Below are 20,410 nucleotides of genomic sequence, written 5' to 3'. Positions count from 1 at the left end.
GAGACATTGATGCCAACGAACTCATAAAGGAACTGAATCGTTTTATTTATGTCATCGAGAAAGAGAGAGGACTTGTCACGGCAAACAATTTTTTAACATACATATACAAGAACAGCCTTCAGGAGATATATCCGAATCTTTGCATTTGCATCAGAATTCTTCTGACCACACCAGTTACTGTCGCTGGTGCTGAAAGGAGCTTCAGCAGAATGAAACTGATCAAGAACATCCTGCGCTCAACCATGACAGATGACAGGCTTTCTGCGCTTGCAGTTATCTCAATCGAAAACAAGATTGCCAGATCTCTGGACTATGACGCACTGATTACCCAATTTGCAGAGAACAAGGCTCGAAAGAAGTGCTTTGCGTAAATATGGAATACATGTACACTGTAGGCCTATGTATGCATAATATGAACCCTGTATATTGTATAAAATAAATACAGCATTCCAGTTTCTGCATTGTAAGGTGCCCTGGAAATATGTTCGGAGGGGGCCACGTTCTTTGTTGCTACGTCCCTGAGAACCCTCCAGCAAGTGACCCATGCCATGCTGCAGAGGAAGGTGAAAAACCCCAGGACCTCTGCCAATCTGCCTTGGACGAAAATTCCTTCCTGACCCCAAATATGGCAATCAGCTAAACCCTGAGCATGTGGGCAAGACTCACCAGCCAGACACCCAGGAAAGAATTCTCTGCAGTAACTCCAATCCCATCCCATCTAACATCCCATCACAGGTCATTGGGCATATTTACTGCTAATAGTCAAAGATCAATTAGTTGCTAAAATTAGGCTATCCCATCATACCATCCCCACCATAAACTTATCAAGCTTAGTCTTGAAGCCAGATGTGTCTTTTGCTCCCACTGCTCCCCTGGGAAGACTGTTCCAGAATTTCACTCCTCTGATGGTTAGAAACTTTCATCTAATTTCAAGTCTAGACTTCCTGATGGCCAGTTTATATCCATTTGTTCTTGTGTCCACACTGGTACTGAGCTTAAATAATTCCTCTCACTCCCTGGTATTTATCCCTCTGATATATTTATAGAGAGCAATCATATCTCCCCTCAGCCTTCTTTTGGTTAGGATAAACAAGCCAAGCTCTTTGAGTCTCCTTTCATATGACAGGTTTTCCATTCTTCGGATCATCCTAACAGCCCTTCTCTGTACCTGTTGCAGTTTGAATTCATCCCTCTTAAACATGGGAGATCAGAACTGCACACAGTATTCCAGATGAGGTCTCACCAGTGCCTTGCATAACCGTACTAACACTTCCTTATCTCTACAGGAAATACTTTGCCTGATGCATTCCAAGACTACAATCGCTTTTTTCACAGTCATATCACATTGGCTACTCATAGTCATCCTGTGATCAACTAATACTCCAAGGTCCTTCTCCTCCTCTGTTACATCCAACTGATGTGCCCCAGCTTATAACAAAAATTCTTATTATTAATCCCTAAATGCATGACCTTGCACTTTTCACTATTAAATTTCATCCTATTACTATTACGCCAGTTTACAAGGTCATCCAGATCTTCCTGTATGATATCCCAGTCCTTCCCTGTATTGACAAGACCTCCCAGCTCTGTGTCATCTGCAAACTTTATTAGCGCACTCCCACTTTTTGTGCCAAGATCAGTAATAAAAAGATTAAATAAGATTGGTCGTAAAACCGATCCCTGAGGAACTCCACTAGTAACCTCCCTTCAGTCTGATACTTCACCTTTCACTATGACCCGTTGTAGTCTCCCCTTTAAACAGTTCCTTATCCATCTTTCACTTTTCATATTGATCCCCATTTTTTCCAGTTTAGCTAATAATTCCCCATGTGGAACCATATCAAATGACTTACTGAAAATGAGGTAAATTAGATCCACTGTGTTTCCTTTGTTTAAGAAATCTGTTACTTTCTCAAAGAAGGAGATCAAGTTGGTTTGGCATGATCTACCTTTTGTAAAACCATGTTGTATTTTGTCCCAATTACCATTGACCTCAATGTCCTTTACTACTTTCTCCTTCAAAAAATTTCCCAAGACCTTGCATACTACAGATGTCAAACTAACAGGCCTGTAGTTACCCAATCACCTTTTTTTCCTTTCTTAAAAATAGGAGCTATGTTAGCAATTCTCCAGTCATAAGGTACAACTCCTGAGTTTACAGATTCATTACAAATACTTGCTAATGGGCTTGCAATTTCATGTGCCAGTTCCTTTAATATTCTTGGATGAAGATTATCTGGGCCCCCCGATTTAGTCCCATTAAGCTGTTTGAGTTTGGCTTCTACCTCAGATGTGGTAATATCTACCTTCATATCCTCCTTCCCATTTGTCATCCTACCATTATCCCTAAGCTCCGCATTAACCTCATTAAAGACTGAGGCAAAGTATTTGTTTAGATATTGAGCCATGCCTAGATTATCCTTAACCTCCACTCGATCTTCAGTGTTTAGCGGTCCCACTTCTTTCTTTGTTTTCGTCTTATTTATATGGCTATAGAACCTATTAATATTGGTTTTAGTTCCCTTTGCAAGGTCCAACTCTACATGGCTTTTGGCCTTTCTCACTTTATCCCTACATGTTCTGACCCCAATAAGGTAGCTTTCCTTGCTGATCACTCCCATCTTCCACTATCCCAGGGGAGGCTCTAGTTGCTTTCTTCCCCAATGTGATTTCTGCCTAGACAGATTCTGTCTTATCCATTCCATCACTTCTTATTTCTTTACAGGCTACCTCATCATTGATATACAATGCTACTCCACCACCTTTGCCTTTATTTCTGTCTTTCCTAAACAGCACATAGCCTTCAATACCTGTACTCCAGTCATGACTACTATTCCACCATGTTTCTATTATCCGTATAATATCTGTTTTTACTTCCTCCACCAGTAACTCTAGTTCCTCCATTCTGTTACTTAGTCTCCTCGCATTGGTGTACAAACATCTTAATTTTTGCTCTTTGGCTTCGCTCACATTCTTTACCCGATTAGGCCCAGACATTCTACTGCCAGTATCACCTATTAGACTAGTATCTACACTACCCTTCCTCCTTATGTCCATTCTCCTATTCACGGCTATATCCTCTCTTACTTCATTTTCTTCCCTCTCAATGTTAAAATCTGGCGTGGAGATTACCTGGATATCTCCCAACCATCTCCCCTCAATTCCTAGTTTAAAGCTATTTCCCTCCCTACTCAGGAGAAGTCCATCCCGAGAGAACAGACTTCTCTCCATGAATGCCTCCCAGTGGCCATACATCCCAAAGCCTTCCTTATAGGACCACTGCCTGAGCCATCTGTTGATCATCATAATCTTGTCAGACCTTTGTTGCCCTTCTCTAGGAACAGGCAGAATCCCACTGAAGATCACCTGAGCCTCTATTTCCTTAAGTGTCTTCCCCAGCCTGGCACAGTCTCCCTTGATACGTTTCAGCGATAATCTAGCCGTATCATTTGTTCCCACATGAAGGACAATCAGTGGATTTTTTCCTGCTCCCGTTAGGATCCACTTCAGCCTCAGGTCCACATCCCGCATCTTAGCACCAGCAGACAGTACACTTTTCTGTTCTCTGGATCAGCTCTGGTTACAGGCCTGTCTATTCGTCTCAGTAAGGAGTCCCCAATCACGTAGACCTGCCTTTTCCTGGTGATGGTGCAATTCTCGGGTCTATCCCCTGCTCCCTCTGGCTGCAAGTCCTCTCGATTCTTATTGTCCCTTGCAATCCTCTGCAACCTATCCCATATCCTCCTGTAGCTCATATTTGGTGTTGTTATCTCCATTGGCTCTTTCCCTCTTCCTATAGGACTAGTTGCTCTTCTCTTCTTCCTTGCCCTCCCACCTTCAGTGACCACCTGCTGTGCCCTTTCTTCATTTTCCAACTCCACAAACCTGTTCCTGAGCTCTGTTTCTCCTTCACTAGCCTGTCTTTTCCTCTGCCTGGTTCTCTTAGTCACATGCCTCCACTGTCCACTTTCCTCACTCAGCAGTCTCTCCTCAGAGTTCTTTTGTCCTGCTTCCATCTGCAAAGTCTGAGCTTTTCCCTTCAGCCTCATCACGTCTTTGCTCCATCATCTGCTCGAACGCCCTTCTAAACTCAACGAGAGTTTCCACCTGCATCTCTAATCCTCGGATCTTTTCTTCTATCAGCTCTATCAGGCGGCACTTCATGCAGACGAAACTCTTTTCAGGTACCCCCTCCAGGATCATGTACATGCCGCAGCTTCCACATCCAGTCATCTTCATTGTCTCTTCTACTGCTTGGGTCACTACCACTGCTGCCTCTGTATCTGTCACAGCCTTCTCTCCTAAATCCTGTTAGTCCAGGAAACATAAACCAACCAAAACACCACCACCCACAGCAAACCAAACCCCCAATGAGCACCAAAACACTGCCAGAACACCACACACTCCCTTCACTAGCTTGTCTGTTCCTCTGCCTGCCTCTCTTAGTCTTCCCCCAAACTCCCCTTGCAAACTCCTACTCAAACTCCCCTGTTTACAGCTCTGTTTTCTGGCTCCTGTGCCACTGCAGCTGTCTGTGCTGTTGCCTGACTGGCTGGCTACCTTTATAGGACCCCTAATCAGGGAAGCCCTGCCCTCAAAACAGGGCTCAGCTTCTCTCCCAGCACATTGCCCTTACCAGCCTCTACACATACAAACACTTATACATGTTTCAGCATGGGCTATATAAGCCCACCAGCCCATACAGAGGCATGCACTGCGATAGCTTCACTAATCTGGTACCCGAGCTACTGAGATTAAAATTAGCTCAGATAGATCTGCTTGAGCTGCAATCATGCCTAGTGGCTGTGGTTGTGTCTTGTACAGATGCTAAAGGGATGGCAGATGGAAAGCACCCTCCCTCCCCTTGGACCAGTCACAATCTGACCCAGAGATTTTACTGTAGTGATGGGTGATTACTGGAAAGAATTAAGTTTTAAAATAATATTTTGACAATCGGTACATTTCTGATGTCACTAGCACACAAATCCATATAATAAAAGTAGCTGAAGATGTACTAAATTAAGATATATGAGGCCTCATCACAGTCTCATTGAAATCAATGGAAAATACTCAAACTGATTTCAGTATGAACTGTAAAAAGTCCATCATTTGTGGCAAAAATAAACAATGTCAGACTTTTATTTATTTGATTTCTACAGACTGAACTAAGTTAAATAAAGAGTGCTGTGGGATGTAGATGGCACAACAAACCAACAAAGGTCAGGAAGTCTTAAATTAAAAAAATGTGGCATCTTTTCATCTTTTTGAACCTTGGTCCAACTACCACTGCTCAGCAGCATTGAGTAAGAAAGCAGGAATCTCCCAACCACAGCTGTCAGGACCACAGTAGAACAGTGACTGAAGAGACACCTGTGCTGCCATTTTTATTATATCTGAAGCATTCAGAAAATGACGATAAGCACTATACAGCTTCTCTTTTCAGTACATGCACTGATGGGCCTGTGGGTTAACTAATGAAAACAACAAAAGGTGAAATAGAAGCACTCTGTGGGGAATTGAGCAGGAGTGAAGAGGACGGAATTTACCCCTTCTCTCCCAGTCTAGAGCAGGCCACAGAACATACAGTGCAGTCTCTCTGTTCCTGGCTATTCCAGCTCACATTCTGGAATAGCAGCTGCTGCCATTCTGCGCCCTGCATCAAAGGATCTACACAAGAGAAGATAAGAGAGTTCATTCCCTGAGAGCCCCCAGCATACAGGGTTCTGCATGGGTGCTCTACCCTACCACCGCAGGATTTAAGTGATGCAGAGGGTCTTGCATATGCTCTGTGTACATGGGTGAATTTTACACAAGAAGAATAACTCAGGCTACGTCTACACCACACACCACTGGCAGTGGCGTTTAGAGTACGTGTAGGTACATGCTGCAGAGAAAAGTTAGTTGTGCCCACACCTACAAATATTAGTGAAAGGCTCTTGCAGAAGCCTTTTCCCCACTGCATGAGTCTTTCCAGAAGCAGGGAGCAGCAGGAATCTTTCTCTAGAGGGGGAAAGGGCTCCAGCAGTGGACAGCTGCCAGAGTCTTTCCCTTCAGTGGGGAAAGGCTCCAGCAGCAAGGAGCTGTCAGCCTTTCCCTACAGCCTCCCCCATGCAAGAGCCTTTCCCCACGGGGCAAGTCTTTTCCTGTAGAAGGAAAGGCTCCCACAGTGGGAAGGCAGCGGGATACTACGCTGCTCGAAACAGCAGTGTAGATAGGCAGGCACGGCTTGGAAAATAGAGAGTGTGTTCTGTTATTTGTATCCACACCACAGGGGTATGTACTCTACAAGCTACCAAAAGGCATGTGCAGTGTAGACAGACTCTAATTGGAATTAATTTAGAGGTATCAGCCATCCAATTGTATCTGAATTTCAAAAGGTCTCATCAGTGGTAATATTAGGTTCTTTTAGTATATGTTATGCACAGAATTTCTATCTCAGGTACAAGTAAGGTATATATCACTGTGGTATTTATAGCCTACGTAAAAGGTATAAGACAGCTGTGGTTTAGAACTTAAGCTAGAATACAATAAAAGGAGTCTCATTAAAAATAAGTGGACACAATGTCCCAGTATTGACTTTGTCATGGCATCCCACCCCTTGTGGCACCGGTTTAAGGCCCCAGTCCAGGAAAACACTACCAAACACATACTTAACTTTAAGCACCAGACATTAATAAGATTTAAGAATGTCTTAAAGTCAAGTATATGCTTACACATGTGTCCTGCAAAGGGACACGTTCCTGAACTGAAGCCTAGCAATGTAACCCAATGGGAGTCCTTGCATTTAGAGAATGAGAAGATAATGCAGGGCCAGCACTAGCCTCTCAGAAGTGGGCAGATAACAAAGCTGTTGGGGCACAGAAGGCAGCAGACACTGCATGCATTTCAAGGGAGGTGCAGTGCCCACACTCCACAGCACTTCTGGGCACAACTGTACATGCTTTAGGCACAATGTCTGGAGCTCCTGCTCAGGCAGAATGCCTTCCCACTGCCTCAAGCAACATGACTTCAGCATCATGCCAGAATCAAGCTCCTACGTATTTCATAGTGAAATACTTCAACCATACCATGCCAAACATTTATTTTTGTGTAACACAAGTTATATCAGGGATCAACAACCTTTCAGAAGTGGTGTGTCGAGTCTTCATTTATTCACTTAATTTAAGGTTTTGCATGTCAGTAATACATTTTAATGTTTTTAGAAGGTCTTTTTCCATAAGTCTATAATATATAACTAAACTATTGTTGTATATAAAGTAAAAAGGTTTTTTAAATGTTAAAGAAGCATCATTTAAAATTAAATGAAAATGCAGAGCCCCCCAGACTGGTGGCCAGGACCCAGGCAGTGTGAGTGCCACTGAAAATCAGCTCACGTGCCACCCTCGGCACACGTGCCATAGGTTGCCTACCCCTGAGTTATATCATCTGTAGAAAACAAGTAGTAGTCACAAATGTGCTGTAACCAGTCATGTCTTAACTGATAAAAGCGAATGTCCTCTCTGAAAGTGACCTACTTACTACCTGCTATTATCCTTTTATAATAGCTCTAGTAAACATAGGTATAAGGGTGAGTTGTCACTCAGAGAGCAATCTTTTCCTCCTTCTAGCTAAGGTACATCCAGGGCACTCATCACCATAATATTTGTCACTACTGGCAGGAAACAGACATTCCAGACACTGCAAATATCTGATGATGCCCAAGGTGCAGAAATAAATGTTTGTTTACTTCAAGCTGATGGAATTTGTAGTGAAAATAATTAAGCAATAAGATACATGACATAGTGAGTGTGTCTCATAATGCCGTCAGAGACAGAAAGCTGAAGTCTCATGGGATTTCAGCCACCTCATGCTTAAAGTGCATGTGATTCTTGTGCACGATTCCCTGGCAACACACTGTGTGAAATGTGTGATAACTATTCTGAAATTAAGTGAAAGAACAGGTATAAAAGTCAGACTTCTACATTGACTGAGTATTCCTGCCAGGGGCATGGCAGTGAGGACAAATACAAAGCCCATGAGAACAGTTATTACTGAAATCAAAGACAAAAGTACAGCTTTCTAACAGAGAGAGTGTGGTACCATTGCAATTGTTATAACTCCAAATAAATAACCTTGAAAACCTTTTACCCATCAATTGTCATCATTCAGGGGTACATTTGTCAGGATTTAGCTATATGAAGCTTCAGTGAGAATCATCTGGCTAAATTGTTGCACAGTATTTGGAAAATGTTCTCATTGCTGCCTCTCAATGTTTTTCCATCCTCTCTTACAAAACCTTCTCTTCCTCTGACAAGATATGAATGCCAGGTCTACACTACCGTGTAACAGCACCATAATGACAGTGCCATAGCTCTGCCTTTGTAGTTACATAGTGTAGATGTTTTCTACAATGAAAGAGGGGGAAGGCGTTCCATCACCATAGAAACTACTCCTCCCCAAGCAAAGGTAGCTAGATTGACGGAAAAATTCTTCCTTCAATCTAGCTGTTTCTACACCAAGGATTAGGTCTGCATTGCTACGGCACTCAGGGGTGTGAATTTTTCACATCATGGAGCACCACAGCTATGTTAACCTAACATTTAAGTGTATTCTCGGCCCAAATTACACTTCTTTAGGAAACATTTTAATTAAGTACAATAAATATCTTTCATATTGAGCATTTAGACATTAACCTGCTTTAAATGAACAGTAAGCTATCATGCAAAGAAACCACAAAGTCCAGATATATTTTATACTCTCTCTCTCTCTCATGCACATACTCTCAAAGGTTAATATTTAGAGGGAGTAGAGTCTAGTGTGTGACAAGTAGCAAATGTGTGTACCAATTCTCCTGAAAAACCATAAGATTTTGGCTTCTCAGAGCCTCTATGTACTCTAAGCCCAATATTTTTGAACCTCATTGCCAGTGGACACTGAACAAACTATTTGAGTGTCCCCCAAAGGAAATGACATTAAGGAAAATGCAGACTTTTTTAGATCACAAGTTTGGGAACAGGCCTTAGCTTTAGCCTCATCCCCCAGGCAGTGTACCATAAAACATCTTTATCTTCATTCGGACCAAAACTGACACAAAGCATATCATCATCACCTCTGTGGAGAGCACAGCTGAGCTATCACCATCTTGTTGTGCCATCTAGATCAGAAGATGGAAAGGACAGAAGGCAGCATGTGGGGGGACCTGAAGAGAACTATGTAACAGAAAAAGTGCTGTAAGAAATGTAAATTTTCAAAAGTGACTAGTGATTTTGATTGTCTCAATTTTGGTATCCAACTAAAGACAGGCTGAAGGGGCCTGATTTTCAAAATGTGTTGAGTACCTGCTCCTTTTGAGGTGTCTTAGGCCTCAGATCAAATCAGGCCTCTTTGAGGTGTCACAAAACCGGAGGCATCCAAAATCACTAGTCACTTCTGAAAATTCAGGCCTTAAGCTTCTTCTCTGTGTGTGTAACTGAATTCTGTGAGAATGAGGAGCGGAGACTAGAGAAATTTGAAAATCAAGCAAGTGACAGAAATTTGAGGTATCTAGTGCTTCTGGCGGAAGTGAAGGAATCTAACCTATTTACTTTCATTAACAAACCCATTCCACCTCTTTTGAGCATTAACAATGAGGCACAGTTAGATGCTACTGCATACTTAGCATAAACTGATTACAGAAGAGGGGATTGGCACAAACACAACTGAGATTTTAACTAAGGCCACTGATTGCCAAAGGACATGGAAGGCCATGCAGGATATCCATTTTGAAAAGGTAGAAAACTAATTTCTTCCCAGACTACAGCTCCTCTGTGTAGAACAGGGCAAAAGAATCAATTTCACTCTCCTCTGCTGTCAGTAAGGTCACACTCCACCTGCTCCCCCACACTCTGGTCCAACACACCAGGGAAACGCCATGTTTCTGTGACATGAGGGAGTCTAGACAGTGAAGAACCTATTTGGGCAGAACACAGGCAAACTTCACACTGGCTATCTTTGTGAGAATACAGATTGGTCGGCTGGCCAGGGCACATCTAGTGGGCGCACAGAGTTAGGACCTATTGGCCCAAAAACTTTATATTAGCTGCATCCACTGTTCCCACCATGAATCACATAAACAGGTTGTGGATTCTGTTCTCCAGCTTTGCATTTTATGAATGCATTTGTCTGAGCCCTTAGGCAGTGCATTTCCTTCTTCTTCCTCAGTGATGCTTCTCTCAAGCTCAGCTCCTACAAAGGTTTCTTTCATTCCTCTATCCAATCTCATATACTAGCTCTGTCTTTTACCAGCAGTGATGAGTCTTCCCCTACCATTCTCCAAGTTCCTTCTTTCATTATCACTGGAGCAGCTTTGCCCTCTAGCCCTAAGTTGCAAATGGCTAAACGTTATAATCCATTGGTGTCATGTCACATCCATGTTCTGAAAAATCAGGATGGGGGTGGGAGGTAATAGGCACTTTATAACACAAAGCCCCAAATATCTGGACTGTCCCTATAAAATCAGGACATCTGGTCACCCTAATCCGCTGAGAAGCATGTGGAGAGAGAGTTGCAGTTCTTGACATTGCAGTTCATGATGTTATAGTGTTGCTACCATGACACTATGTTTAAGCTGGAGACTGTAGCAACCTGAATGGAGCTTGGAGGGAGGAGCAAGTGTTGCAAGAGGAAAAGGTTTGGAGAAGGCACCACAAATTCAGTCTGCATGCACATGGCTAAAATGCTGCACTTGCAGTACCTATACAAATTGTTTTCTTAATAAAGAGTCAGTTTATTTTTAAAAACATAGAGTTCTCTCCTGTTATTACCCAGCATATGGTACATGAAACCAGATCCTAGCCACTGATCTCTGCAGAGAGCTCCCTCTGAAGTCACATAAGTTTTGGTCCTAAACCCCTATTTTCAATCATTATGGTATTTTGGTTTTGTTTGTGTGTTTTGTTCTTCTAAAGTGACCTTTTAGATTAAAATTTATCATTCTTGGCCTAAGCTCAGAAGTTAATTCTGGGAAAATTCTCAAAAATCCTTCTCCTCTTCCTCTCCCACCCCACCACATGATCAAATAACTCTTTAAAAGGTTTTTAAAATATAATAATAAATAGGGTTACCGTATGCCCGGGTTTTCCCAGATATTTCCTCTTTTTTCATGCTCCATTTTCTGTCCAGGCAGATTTTAAAAATAAGAGGCAATGTCCAGGATTTTTACAGAGCAGACATTGCAGCTCAGAAAGAGCTGTCCCTGCACCCTGAATTGGTCCATCCCCAGCTAATTGGTTCCTTCCCACTCAGGGCCTGGCTCCCAGCCCTGGGGAGGGGCCTGCAGGCATTGATGGATGGGCTGGTGCCACGCCCTGAGCTTTCATGGCAGGGAGCAACACCGCCCCCCAACTCAACAGTGAGGCCTCAGGTACCCCCTCCAACACCCTCCAGGTACCCCCTCAACACCTCTCAGAGATGCCCAGGGATGGTGTGTAATTTTCCCAGGTTGCTAGGTGGGGGCTTGAGACGGTTCTGTGTTGTGTTGTTCAAAAGGAACCCCTAGATATTGAACCCAGCCCTGGCTGCTGCCGGCTCCATCTGGCAGAAGGGTTACACTTGTACTAATGCCGCTGACATGTCAGAAGAAACCAAGTGTCTTAGGTATTTGAAAACAGCAAGCTGAACATTTACAGTGTGTTCATTTCCACTAATTTTAGAAAGATATCAAACTGGGATGTTCTAAATGTTCACAGATGTGAATTTGATTGCATGATCATTCTCACAGGTGCTAGTAATTTTAAATGACTTTGAAAAATCAAGAGAGGCATGAGGGCTAATTTGGACCTGGAATTTTTTCAGATATGAGAGTCTTTCTGGGTATGATGCACCAGTCTCCATATCCACTAAGAGCTTGGACATTGTTAGTTAGATTGAGCACAGTTCAATCTTTTTTCATAAGAATAACCTTCTTCAGTTTTCATTGTCACCTGAACAGTTATTTACAACGTGTTATATTAACTGTAAAGCCAACTCAAATAATGATAAAACAGATATAATTGCATCATGAACCAAAAGAGATTATCTATCTTTTTGTCCTAGGGTTTTGGAAGGCACTTATCAGCACAATATGTGAGAGTCACAGAAAGTTGAGAGTAGCTGGGTGCTTGAACAAGCAAGTCTGTTCTGGTTTTAATATGGTTGATCTTATCTAGGTTTGAAAGCTAGACAGGTTGGCTTCTGGTAACATTTGGATGAGCTATCTCCTGTATACCTGTATCTATTGAGTATCTTTTGAGCTATACCTGCATCTTTTGAATATCACACTACACAGATAACAGAAAAAAAAGTTTCTCCATTGACTGATAAGTCGCTATACTGCTGTTGGATATAGAGCTCCCTGGATCAGTAATCTAATGGAACAGATTCCTCACAAGGAAGGATAATCCTTCATTCAGTACCTATGATCTGCAAACCTTTATTCATGAGTGATCCTTACTCATGGATGTGTTGCATTGAACTCAATGGTACTAAGGATTTCCCACGATGGGGACACTCGCTGTATGTATTCTACACAATACACATCAGGTTTGGTGATTTTATTAATTACTACAGAGTGCATAATTAACTGTTTTTGTTCTATTTATGGTCGAAATGGCACTTATATTCTAAGCCCTTATTTTCAGTGGCTTATACCTTTCTGAAGCAATTACCTTTGGCAATGAAGTTTCCCATGCATGTTTTATCCCAGAGGTGAATGTTTTTTGTAAAGTTCAAAGAAACAATATTCAGCTTTTTTCATTAGTTTGGACAGTCAAACAAGCACCTGTGTTATTTTTTTTTAAATGAACAACCAACCAAATATGTTTTTTCCTTTTAAAGTGTGTGTGTCATTACAAAAAAATCAAAGGAAAAAAATTATACTTGGTGAACCCAATCCTGGACACTTATTCAGATGAGTATTTTATTTTACTTCAATGGGCTTGCTTACTGGAATCAGGATTCCTCATGTGAATAAGTTTCCCAGATGGATTTTTTTTCAAACAAATCAGGGAATTTGGAATTAAGGTCACACAAACATAATCTGCCCCTCTTATGACCACACTTTTCATTAGATGATCACACAACACTGGTTGATGTTTACATATTTTTAGGTAAATGCTTCAGCTCAGCATAACTGCATTGACTCACGTATTCTTTAATGCTTAAACTAACGTTTTCTATAACATTAGCTGAATATATATATTCATACACACCAAATGAGAGGCCCATTCCTGCAAAGACTTACTTATGTAAGTGATTTAGTTACATGAGTAACCCTTTTCATTTTAAATGGAGCTCATATGAGTAAATTTATGTATGGTCTTTTTACATTAGTATTTCAATTATTCAATGATAGAAAATGTGAAAAGGCCAAATCAGTCTTGCTTTGGGGTCCAATCCTGCAAGCAGTTACACAAGCAATTTTACTCACTTGAATAGTCTTATTAAAAATCAACGGGGCTGCTCATATGTGTAAAGTTACTTACAGGTGTAACTGTTTGTAAGATTGAGTCCTAAAGCAAGATCGATCCAGGAAATAATTCTTCTGAGCTCCCTTAGCATTTTATCTTAGTTCTTGTTACACTTGAAATGCTACAGTGGCACTGCTATAACTGCAGAGCATCTCTCGGGGAAGCCTTGGAGGACAAGGAGAACTTCAAGCATCATTATTGTCTGTATTATGATAGTGCCTACAAGCACCTAACTGAGACTGGGGTTGCCTTGTGCTAGACACTGCAGAATATAATAATATAATATAATATAATATATATATATAATATACTGAGAAACAGGCTGTCCTACAAACAGTTTGTAATCTAATGAGGCAAGACAGAAAAAGAGTGGATAAGAAAGTATTGCTATCCTCGTTTTTCAGGTGGGAAACCGAGGCACAGAGAAATTAAGTGATTTCCCTCAGGTCACAGAGGAAGTCTGTGGCAGCATCAGGAAGTTAACAAATATTTTCCAAAACCCATGCTAATGCCTTAACTCCAAGACTATCCTTACTCTTCAGAGCACTGTTGGGAGCCAGACTATTCTGTTCATATTAAGATAACTTAAAATTCCAGGGGGCTGAAGGGAGTCCCCACACCAATTATTTTCTGGAAATGCCTTCAAAAATCCTGTATGTCTTCGACAGACTCCTAAATCCTGAGAGTCTAGGGGAGAGTCCTCCGAAAAACCATGTATGTGGAACCATTGTAGAGCATTTGGGTGGGTGGGAAGGAGATCTACTGGCAGCTTTTTCCCTTTTCTTTTCTTTTTTTTTTTTTTTAAAAAGAGGAATGTTGTGATTGCTGGATGGGTGGGGTAGGGTTACTGACTTCCATAGGCGGTGTGTATAATAGGCCAGGGAAGGCTCTGTCTTCCCTAGTTGGAGCTGCTGCCGTGGAACACTGGGCTAGGGCTGGCTTGGGCCCAGCTGGCCCAGGGCTGGGGATGCTCCGGCCTGGACCTAGTCCTGCTCCGGCACAGGGCTCTTCTAGTGGCTGGGGGCAGGGGGGAAGGAGGCACAGGAGAGACAGGTAGCTCAGGGTTCCTGCCTGCCCGGGGCTTCTCAGGCTATAATGTTGTCTAGTAGAGTCCAAAACATTTTAAAAAAATGTAACAGAAAGCCATTTCCTTTCCAAAGAAAACAACATTCTCTACACAGATTGAGCCAAATTTTCAAAATAGTTCAGATCCTATTTAGACATCTAAAAAGCCAGATTTTCAAAAGTTCTTACAACCCAGAAGTTTCTGTTGTGGTCATATTTTCTAAAGAATTCAGTTATTCCACACTCAGGTCTTCATAAAATCTGTCCATTTATTTTAGTGCCTACCTGGGACCTAGCTTCTGAAAATCTGGCCCTGACGGTGAGTGTGAAAAACTTTTGAAAATCTGGTCCATAGAAGCTGTGGAGCTGTGTATCTTGTCACTCATAGCAGTAAAGCCAACGGAATACACCAATGAAAAATTAGAGTTAGTCAGGAGATTCAAGTCCAATATTTGTATTTATTTGTATTCAGAATCAAAATTGATCCCAAAGCATCAGAAATGAATACAAATCTTATCTTCTGTGTTCCACCCTACTCAATAGCCTTATAAAGTACAGTCTTTTGACTTCTATTTCATATTGTGATATACAAAAAAGTAACAACACATTATATTGTTATGCATATTAATGTCACAAACATCAACCTAAGGGGTCTGCTCTCCTCTCCATGCAACTAGAGTACCATTAAGCTCCATTATATTATTATTACTACTATACCATGGAGTAAGGCATGATTAAGCTATTTTAGCAACCAGACCACTGAGAGTGGGAATAAAAGTAGAATGCAGAGCAAAAATCTACGGCCATGCATAAAGAAAAAGCAAGAAAACAGTTTGAATGTTAAACACTAGTGACAGCTTTAGAGAGCTTTAGCCTATGCGGGGTTGTTATAGCCATGTTGGTCTTTAGAGAGACATTGAAATAACATAAAAGTGCAAGACTTTTGGGAACTCCAGGCTATGCAATTTATTGTCACACGCTGGCTCTAGCTTCATTTTAATCTATTTTAAAATGTGCCTGATGTTCCATTTCCTCCTTCATAATAAATATATAATGTTACTGTAAACAAATGTGCAAATAAGTTTGCACTCATCGGGATGTTTTGAATTTGCCCACAAGGGTTTTCAGTCCTGAAATTTCATTTAGTAAGTTGTAGTTGTAGCATTTTTATTGTTTATTTTACTTTTAACTTCACAAACACATTTCTCTCTGCCGCTTTCTGGGGATTACAAAACTGATCTTTGTCAACCAGACTCTGAATGAAAACTTTGAAAAACTGAAGAGAGTTTGACTACCTTTCTTCTTTTGACCCTCAAGACCTCTCAGTCAGATCTCATTATTGAAGATGAACTGGTTTTATCACTTCTCTCGCAATGTGACCTTTTTGGTTGTATCTCAGATACAATTCTTGTATAAGTCCCATTTTCTATTCGTATTAAAAGGGCAAAGAAAAAACCCTTTTTACTATCTTATCTCTTCCTCACCCACTACTTTTTGATGTAAGAGTAAATGATAGTTATCTTTCATTCTTAACCTTCCAACATATGATAAACAGCAGGACTGAAGCAGAGCCGCATGTTACCTAGAACTAGACCTGTTCTCAGGGGATTGAAAATGACATTTCACAGCATGGACTCAGTCTAAGGTTTCTTGGAAACGTACAGTTCCAATAGTCTTTGGCAGCATGTAGGTGGGATTTAAATTACATACTTCTGCAGACAGACTCCCTAGGGGATTTTCTTCTCTAACTCTTGTGGCAATGCAGGTTTTCAAATGCCTGCACAGGTTTTGTAAAATTGTTGCCACAAATAAGTGGCATCTTTTTGTAAGAAAATAAATCATTTGGGACGTGAAACAGGAATACTTAACATAATATAAGCAACAGTAAAAGAGTTGTGTACACAATATTAGTGTATTATTACAGAGGAAATTATTGTAAGTTTTTCTTTTTCTATGATTAAAGCTACTTTAGTTGAACGCATATCAATACACTTCCCTTAGGTCAGTTGTTCTCTTGTTTGTTAACCTAAGACTGAGGGACACAAAGAGACTACCACTAAGTGATACCTTCACAAATATAGCCACATTTGCATATGTGGCATTATTAGTGCACATTTAATTTTTGAATGCAACGTCTGTCTATCTAATTTACTCCAATCTTTAGTGGCAGCTATTGTGCTAACCAAGGATCAAGGGACTAGATCCTTAAGAGGTAAGGTCAGACCAGTAAAATTAGCCATCTGTCCAATAAAGACTTTAAGCTCTGTTGTATTTCTGTATTATGTTTCCAACTGTACTGGCATTTCTCACAACAGCAAGTGACAAAGATGTTATTAATTTTAAATTAACTGTGAAAACTAAAAAAGAAAACTGTGGAATATATATAAAAACTAAAGGATGCAATCTTGCAAATATTTTATACTGCCAAGGAATACATAGAGAGTTTGTCAAATTTTCAATTAATCTGATTCACTAGACCAATAATCCCGATCCGAACAAAGTCAATGACAAAATTTACACTGACTTTAGAGGGACAGAATATGGCTCAATGTTTTAGAACTCCTTGTCTCAGCCAGCAGTATTCCCTATAATCATTACTATCTTATAAATAATGCAAATACAATTAGTAAATTGGCAAACCTAGTGACTTTACCATTTCTTGTGCCTCATCTTTGTATTTTACATTTCTATTGAGTGCAACAGGGAACTGAAAATAATGTAATTTGCATGGGGTATAAATATTTGGTCAGTATCTAGACCTCTAACTTTTAAAAACCAAGGACCATATACTGCCCTTGATCCACATGCAAAAATCCCATTGACGTCAGTGGAAGCTCAACTGCAGCTCAAAGGTAGTGTATGGCCTTTACGGGACTAATGGAGTCTTTGCTGTAACTTAAAGTTCCCCATGTCATGGTCCAATGAACTGTACAAAAACATGCTTTACAAAAACTTTGCAATTACATATTGATGCAATGACTGTCTGCTTCCTCCTGTTCATATTCTTTCACTGATGTGCCAGTCCTCTGTGCATTGCATACTCCACTGCTGTGAGAGTAACTCTGCTATCGGAAATACTCTGGCCAATCCTGCAGTCACTATCCAGGTAAACCTCCCATTGATTGGGAGCCTCACCTGATGTTACCTATGTTCACTGCAATGCCACAAATTATGGGCCAGATCCTCCTTTGAATGGAGGCCACTAGAATTTTGTCAGTAATTTCAGTGGCAGGAGGACTTGGTTCTTGAACTGGAACCTTGGTGAATCATCCAGGAGAAGCAGGCTGTATTAGAAGGAAAAGAGAAAATGGGACAGATTCTGATCCTGTAACTCCACTGATTTCACTGGAGTTTCTTCTAATGTGCATTCATGCATATGAGATCTGAATAGGGTGACCAGATAGGAAGTGTGGAAAAATTAGGACAGGGGGTGGGGGGTAATAATCGTCTAAATAAGACAAAACCCCAAATAGCAAGACTGTCCCTATAAAATTGGAACATCTGGTCACCCTAGATCAGAATGAGGCCCCTTACAGACACAAATCCCTAGCCAATCAGCAAAGATCAGAAAATAAAACATTGGGGAAAGTACATATTGGTAAAATATATGTTGAAAGAATTTGGACAGTGTATTGGGGGGCTACATAGGAAATATTTCACTTAGTATTTCAGTCACAACTACAATTTACAAAAAAGGACACATTTAAAAATTTAAAATAAGAAGGGCTGTCATGTTAAACTTATGCAAAGAGGCATTTGATAGTTCTGGTAACTTACCTGGATAATGCATAGAGAGCTGAAGACTTTCTGCACAATAAGAGACAACGTAATACTATATTTGCATGCACTTGTGCTATGTTCAGAATGAACGAAATGAAACAATGTGTATCCCAGGAATACTATATGGTAAATAGATACCACTCCACTTCAAGACGAGAAGCAGCCACACAATAATAGAAAGCAGAGTGTGAAGCAGGTCCATCTTTACTGAGCTGAGACAAAAGTTAATTTTCAAATAGATGCATCACGAGACAATAAAATGTTAAGCAGCCATATGACAAGGACAAACTCCTATTGATTTCAGTGGGAACAGGATGGGGCTCACTATTTTGTTTTCATGCTAACAGAATCTCCCTCCTTACAGAAATATTATTTCTAAAGGCACTTTGAGAGTCAGAATGTAAATTCTGAAATAAAGTGGTATCCTGTCCACTGTTCAAATAGATCATTCATCCCAAAACAGATATCTACTATTCCAAATACATATTTTTAAAACAATTTAAAAATTTTACAATAGACTTACTAAGAACAGATGCAGCCAATTAAGAGCAGTTTTATATTTATTACTGCTTTCCTTGCCCTCACTTTTTCCTTTAATACTTATCTCAAGTATGAAAGAAAAAAAGTTAGGAACAAAATCATTGTACTTATATTGCCTTTTTATAGAGGTACCTCTCTTTAGAAAGAGTTATTTAGATCAGATAGAAACTCCAAGTTAAATACTTCTTAATTAGCTCTTTAAAAAAGGCTAAAAATTGCTGTTAAAAGACAGGATCACATACAGTTAAAGAAACCCATGGTTTGATTCGAAAACCAGACAGATCAAAGCCAGAAGAGATGATGCAAATGACCAAAACATATGCACCAAAAATCTAAGAACATCAGGAATAGCTAAACAGAGGAGGAAAAAACACCCTTCTGGTTTTTTTAACAACAGGAAATGGAGAGCCTTTTGACAATATGGATCAAATAATAGACGTTTAAAGACAAGGAGGGGCTCTAGTCCTCCCAGTGCCCAGTAATTGAGATCACATGGAAACTGGCTCAACTCGCACAGTTCTTTGTGGCTAAAAAAGAAATGAAATACAAACAGTGGATTCTAAAGCTCTAGGATTTACCATCAGGGGAGATGTGTGATATGGATTTAACCCTGTCTGTGCCGGGGGACTGCACAGGTTTGCTTTCCCACCCACTCTCCATACACAGAACTGTCTTGAGAGTGGGCTTCCGCCCGGGATAGTCTCCTAGTTGAAACCTTCCTATTTGTCCCTGCGAAGCGACAGTTTCTTACCTTGCCTTCTGGGGATGTTTCTCCTGGAAGCTGCCGTGTGTCCAATGCAAGAGGCCAACAAGAGCAGAGCGAAGCAGCGGGCTGGACTCTGTAAATCCATCGCCGCCAGCCTTCAGCCCACCCCGCCACAGGGAAGTTTGGGGAAGTTGAGCGTGCAGGGGGCAGCTGACCACCAGGCGGCCAGGGAGGGCGAGAACTGCTCCGCGGCGGCTCGGCTGGGGCTGTGGGGAGCAGCCGACGTCCGGAGTCCGCAGCAACCAGACAGCGAGTGGGGCTGGGGCTGTGGGGAGCAGCCGACGTCCGGAGTCCGCAGCAACCAGACAGCGAGTGGGGCTGGCGCTGGCGGCGAGCAGCCGGGCTTGTCACACGCGCAGGAGGGAGGAGGCTGGGACCAGCCCTTTGATGGGATTACAGTCCCCTGTAGCGCAGACGGGCAGGGAAGGGACTAACGCAGTGGGCAGGACACCTCCCCTGAGCGCGCAACCCACGCCGCGCAAGGGAGCAGGGACACCCACCCTGCCAGCCCCGCTATGGCTCTTGCAGCCTTTCCCCTCCTCCCCGCGCAAGGGAGTGGGGACACCCACCCCCACCCCCGCTATGGCTCGCGCAGCCTTTCCCCTCCTCCCCGCGCAAGGGAGGGGGGACACCCACCCTGCCACCCCCGCTATGGCTCGCGCAGCCTTTCCCCTCCTCCCCGCGCAAGGGAGCGGGGGACACCCACCCCCACCCCAGCTATGGCTCGCTTAGCCTGTCCCCTCCTCCTCACTCAGGAGGGCGCAGTCCGCTCCTGCTCTCACTGCTCTGCAGGGCT

At 41.8% G+C, this 20,410-nt stretch overlaps 1 protein-coding gene across 1 annotated transcript in view; it reads right to left on the bottom strand.

Moving 5' to 3' along the window:
- EGFLAM (EGF like, fibronectin type III and laminin G domains) overlaps positions 1-19,840 on the bottom strand; it is a 139,499-nt gene extending 119,659 nt beyond the window's left edge. The window contains exon 1 of the mRNA XM_050943772.1: positions 19,600-19,840. Coding sequence (XP_050799729.1) covers positions 19,600-19,699 — 100 coding nt within the window. The 5' untranslated portion in view covers positions 19,700-19,840. The remainder of the gene's footprint in view (positions 1-19,599) is intronic.
- Between the last annotated feature and the right edge of the window lie 570 nt (positions 19,841-20,410).

This window comes from Gopherus flavomarginatus, chromosome 3 (genome assembly GCF_025201925.1).
Source record: "Gopherus flavomarginatus isolate rGopFla2 chromosome 3, rGopFla2.mat.asm, whole genome shotgun sequence".
NCBI lineage: Eukaryota > Metazoa > Chordata > Testudines > Testudinidae > Gopherus > Gopherus flavomarginatus.
This window is presented reverse-complemented; position numbering and strand designations above follow the sequence as displayed.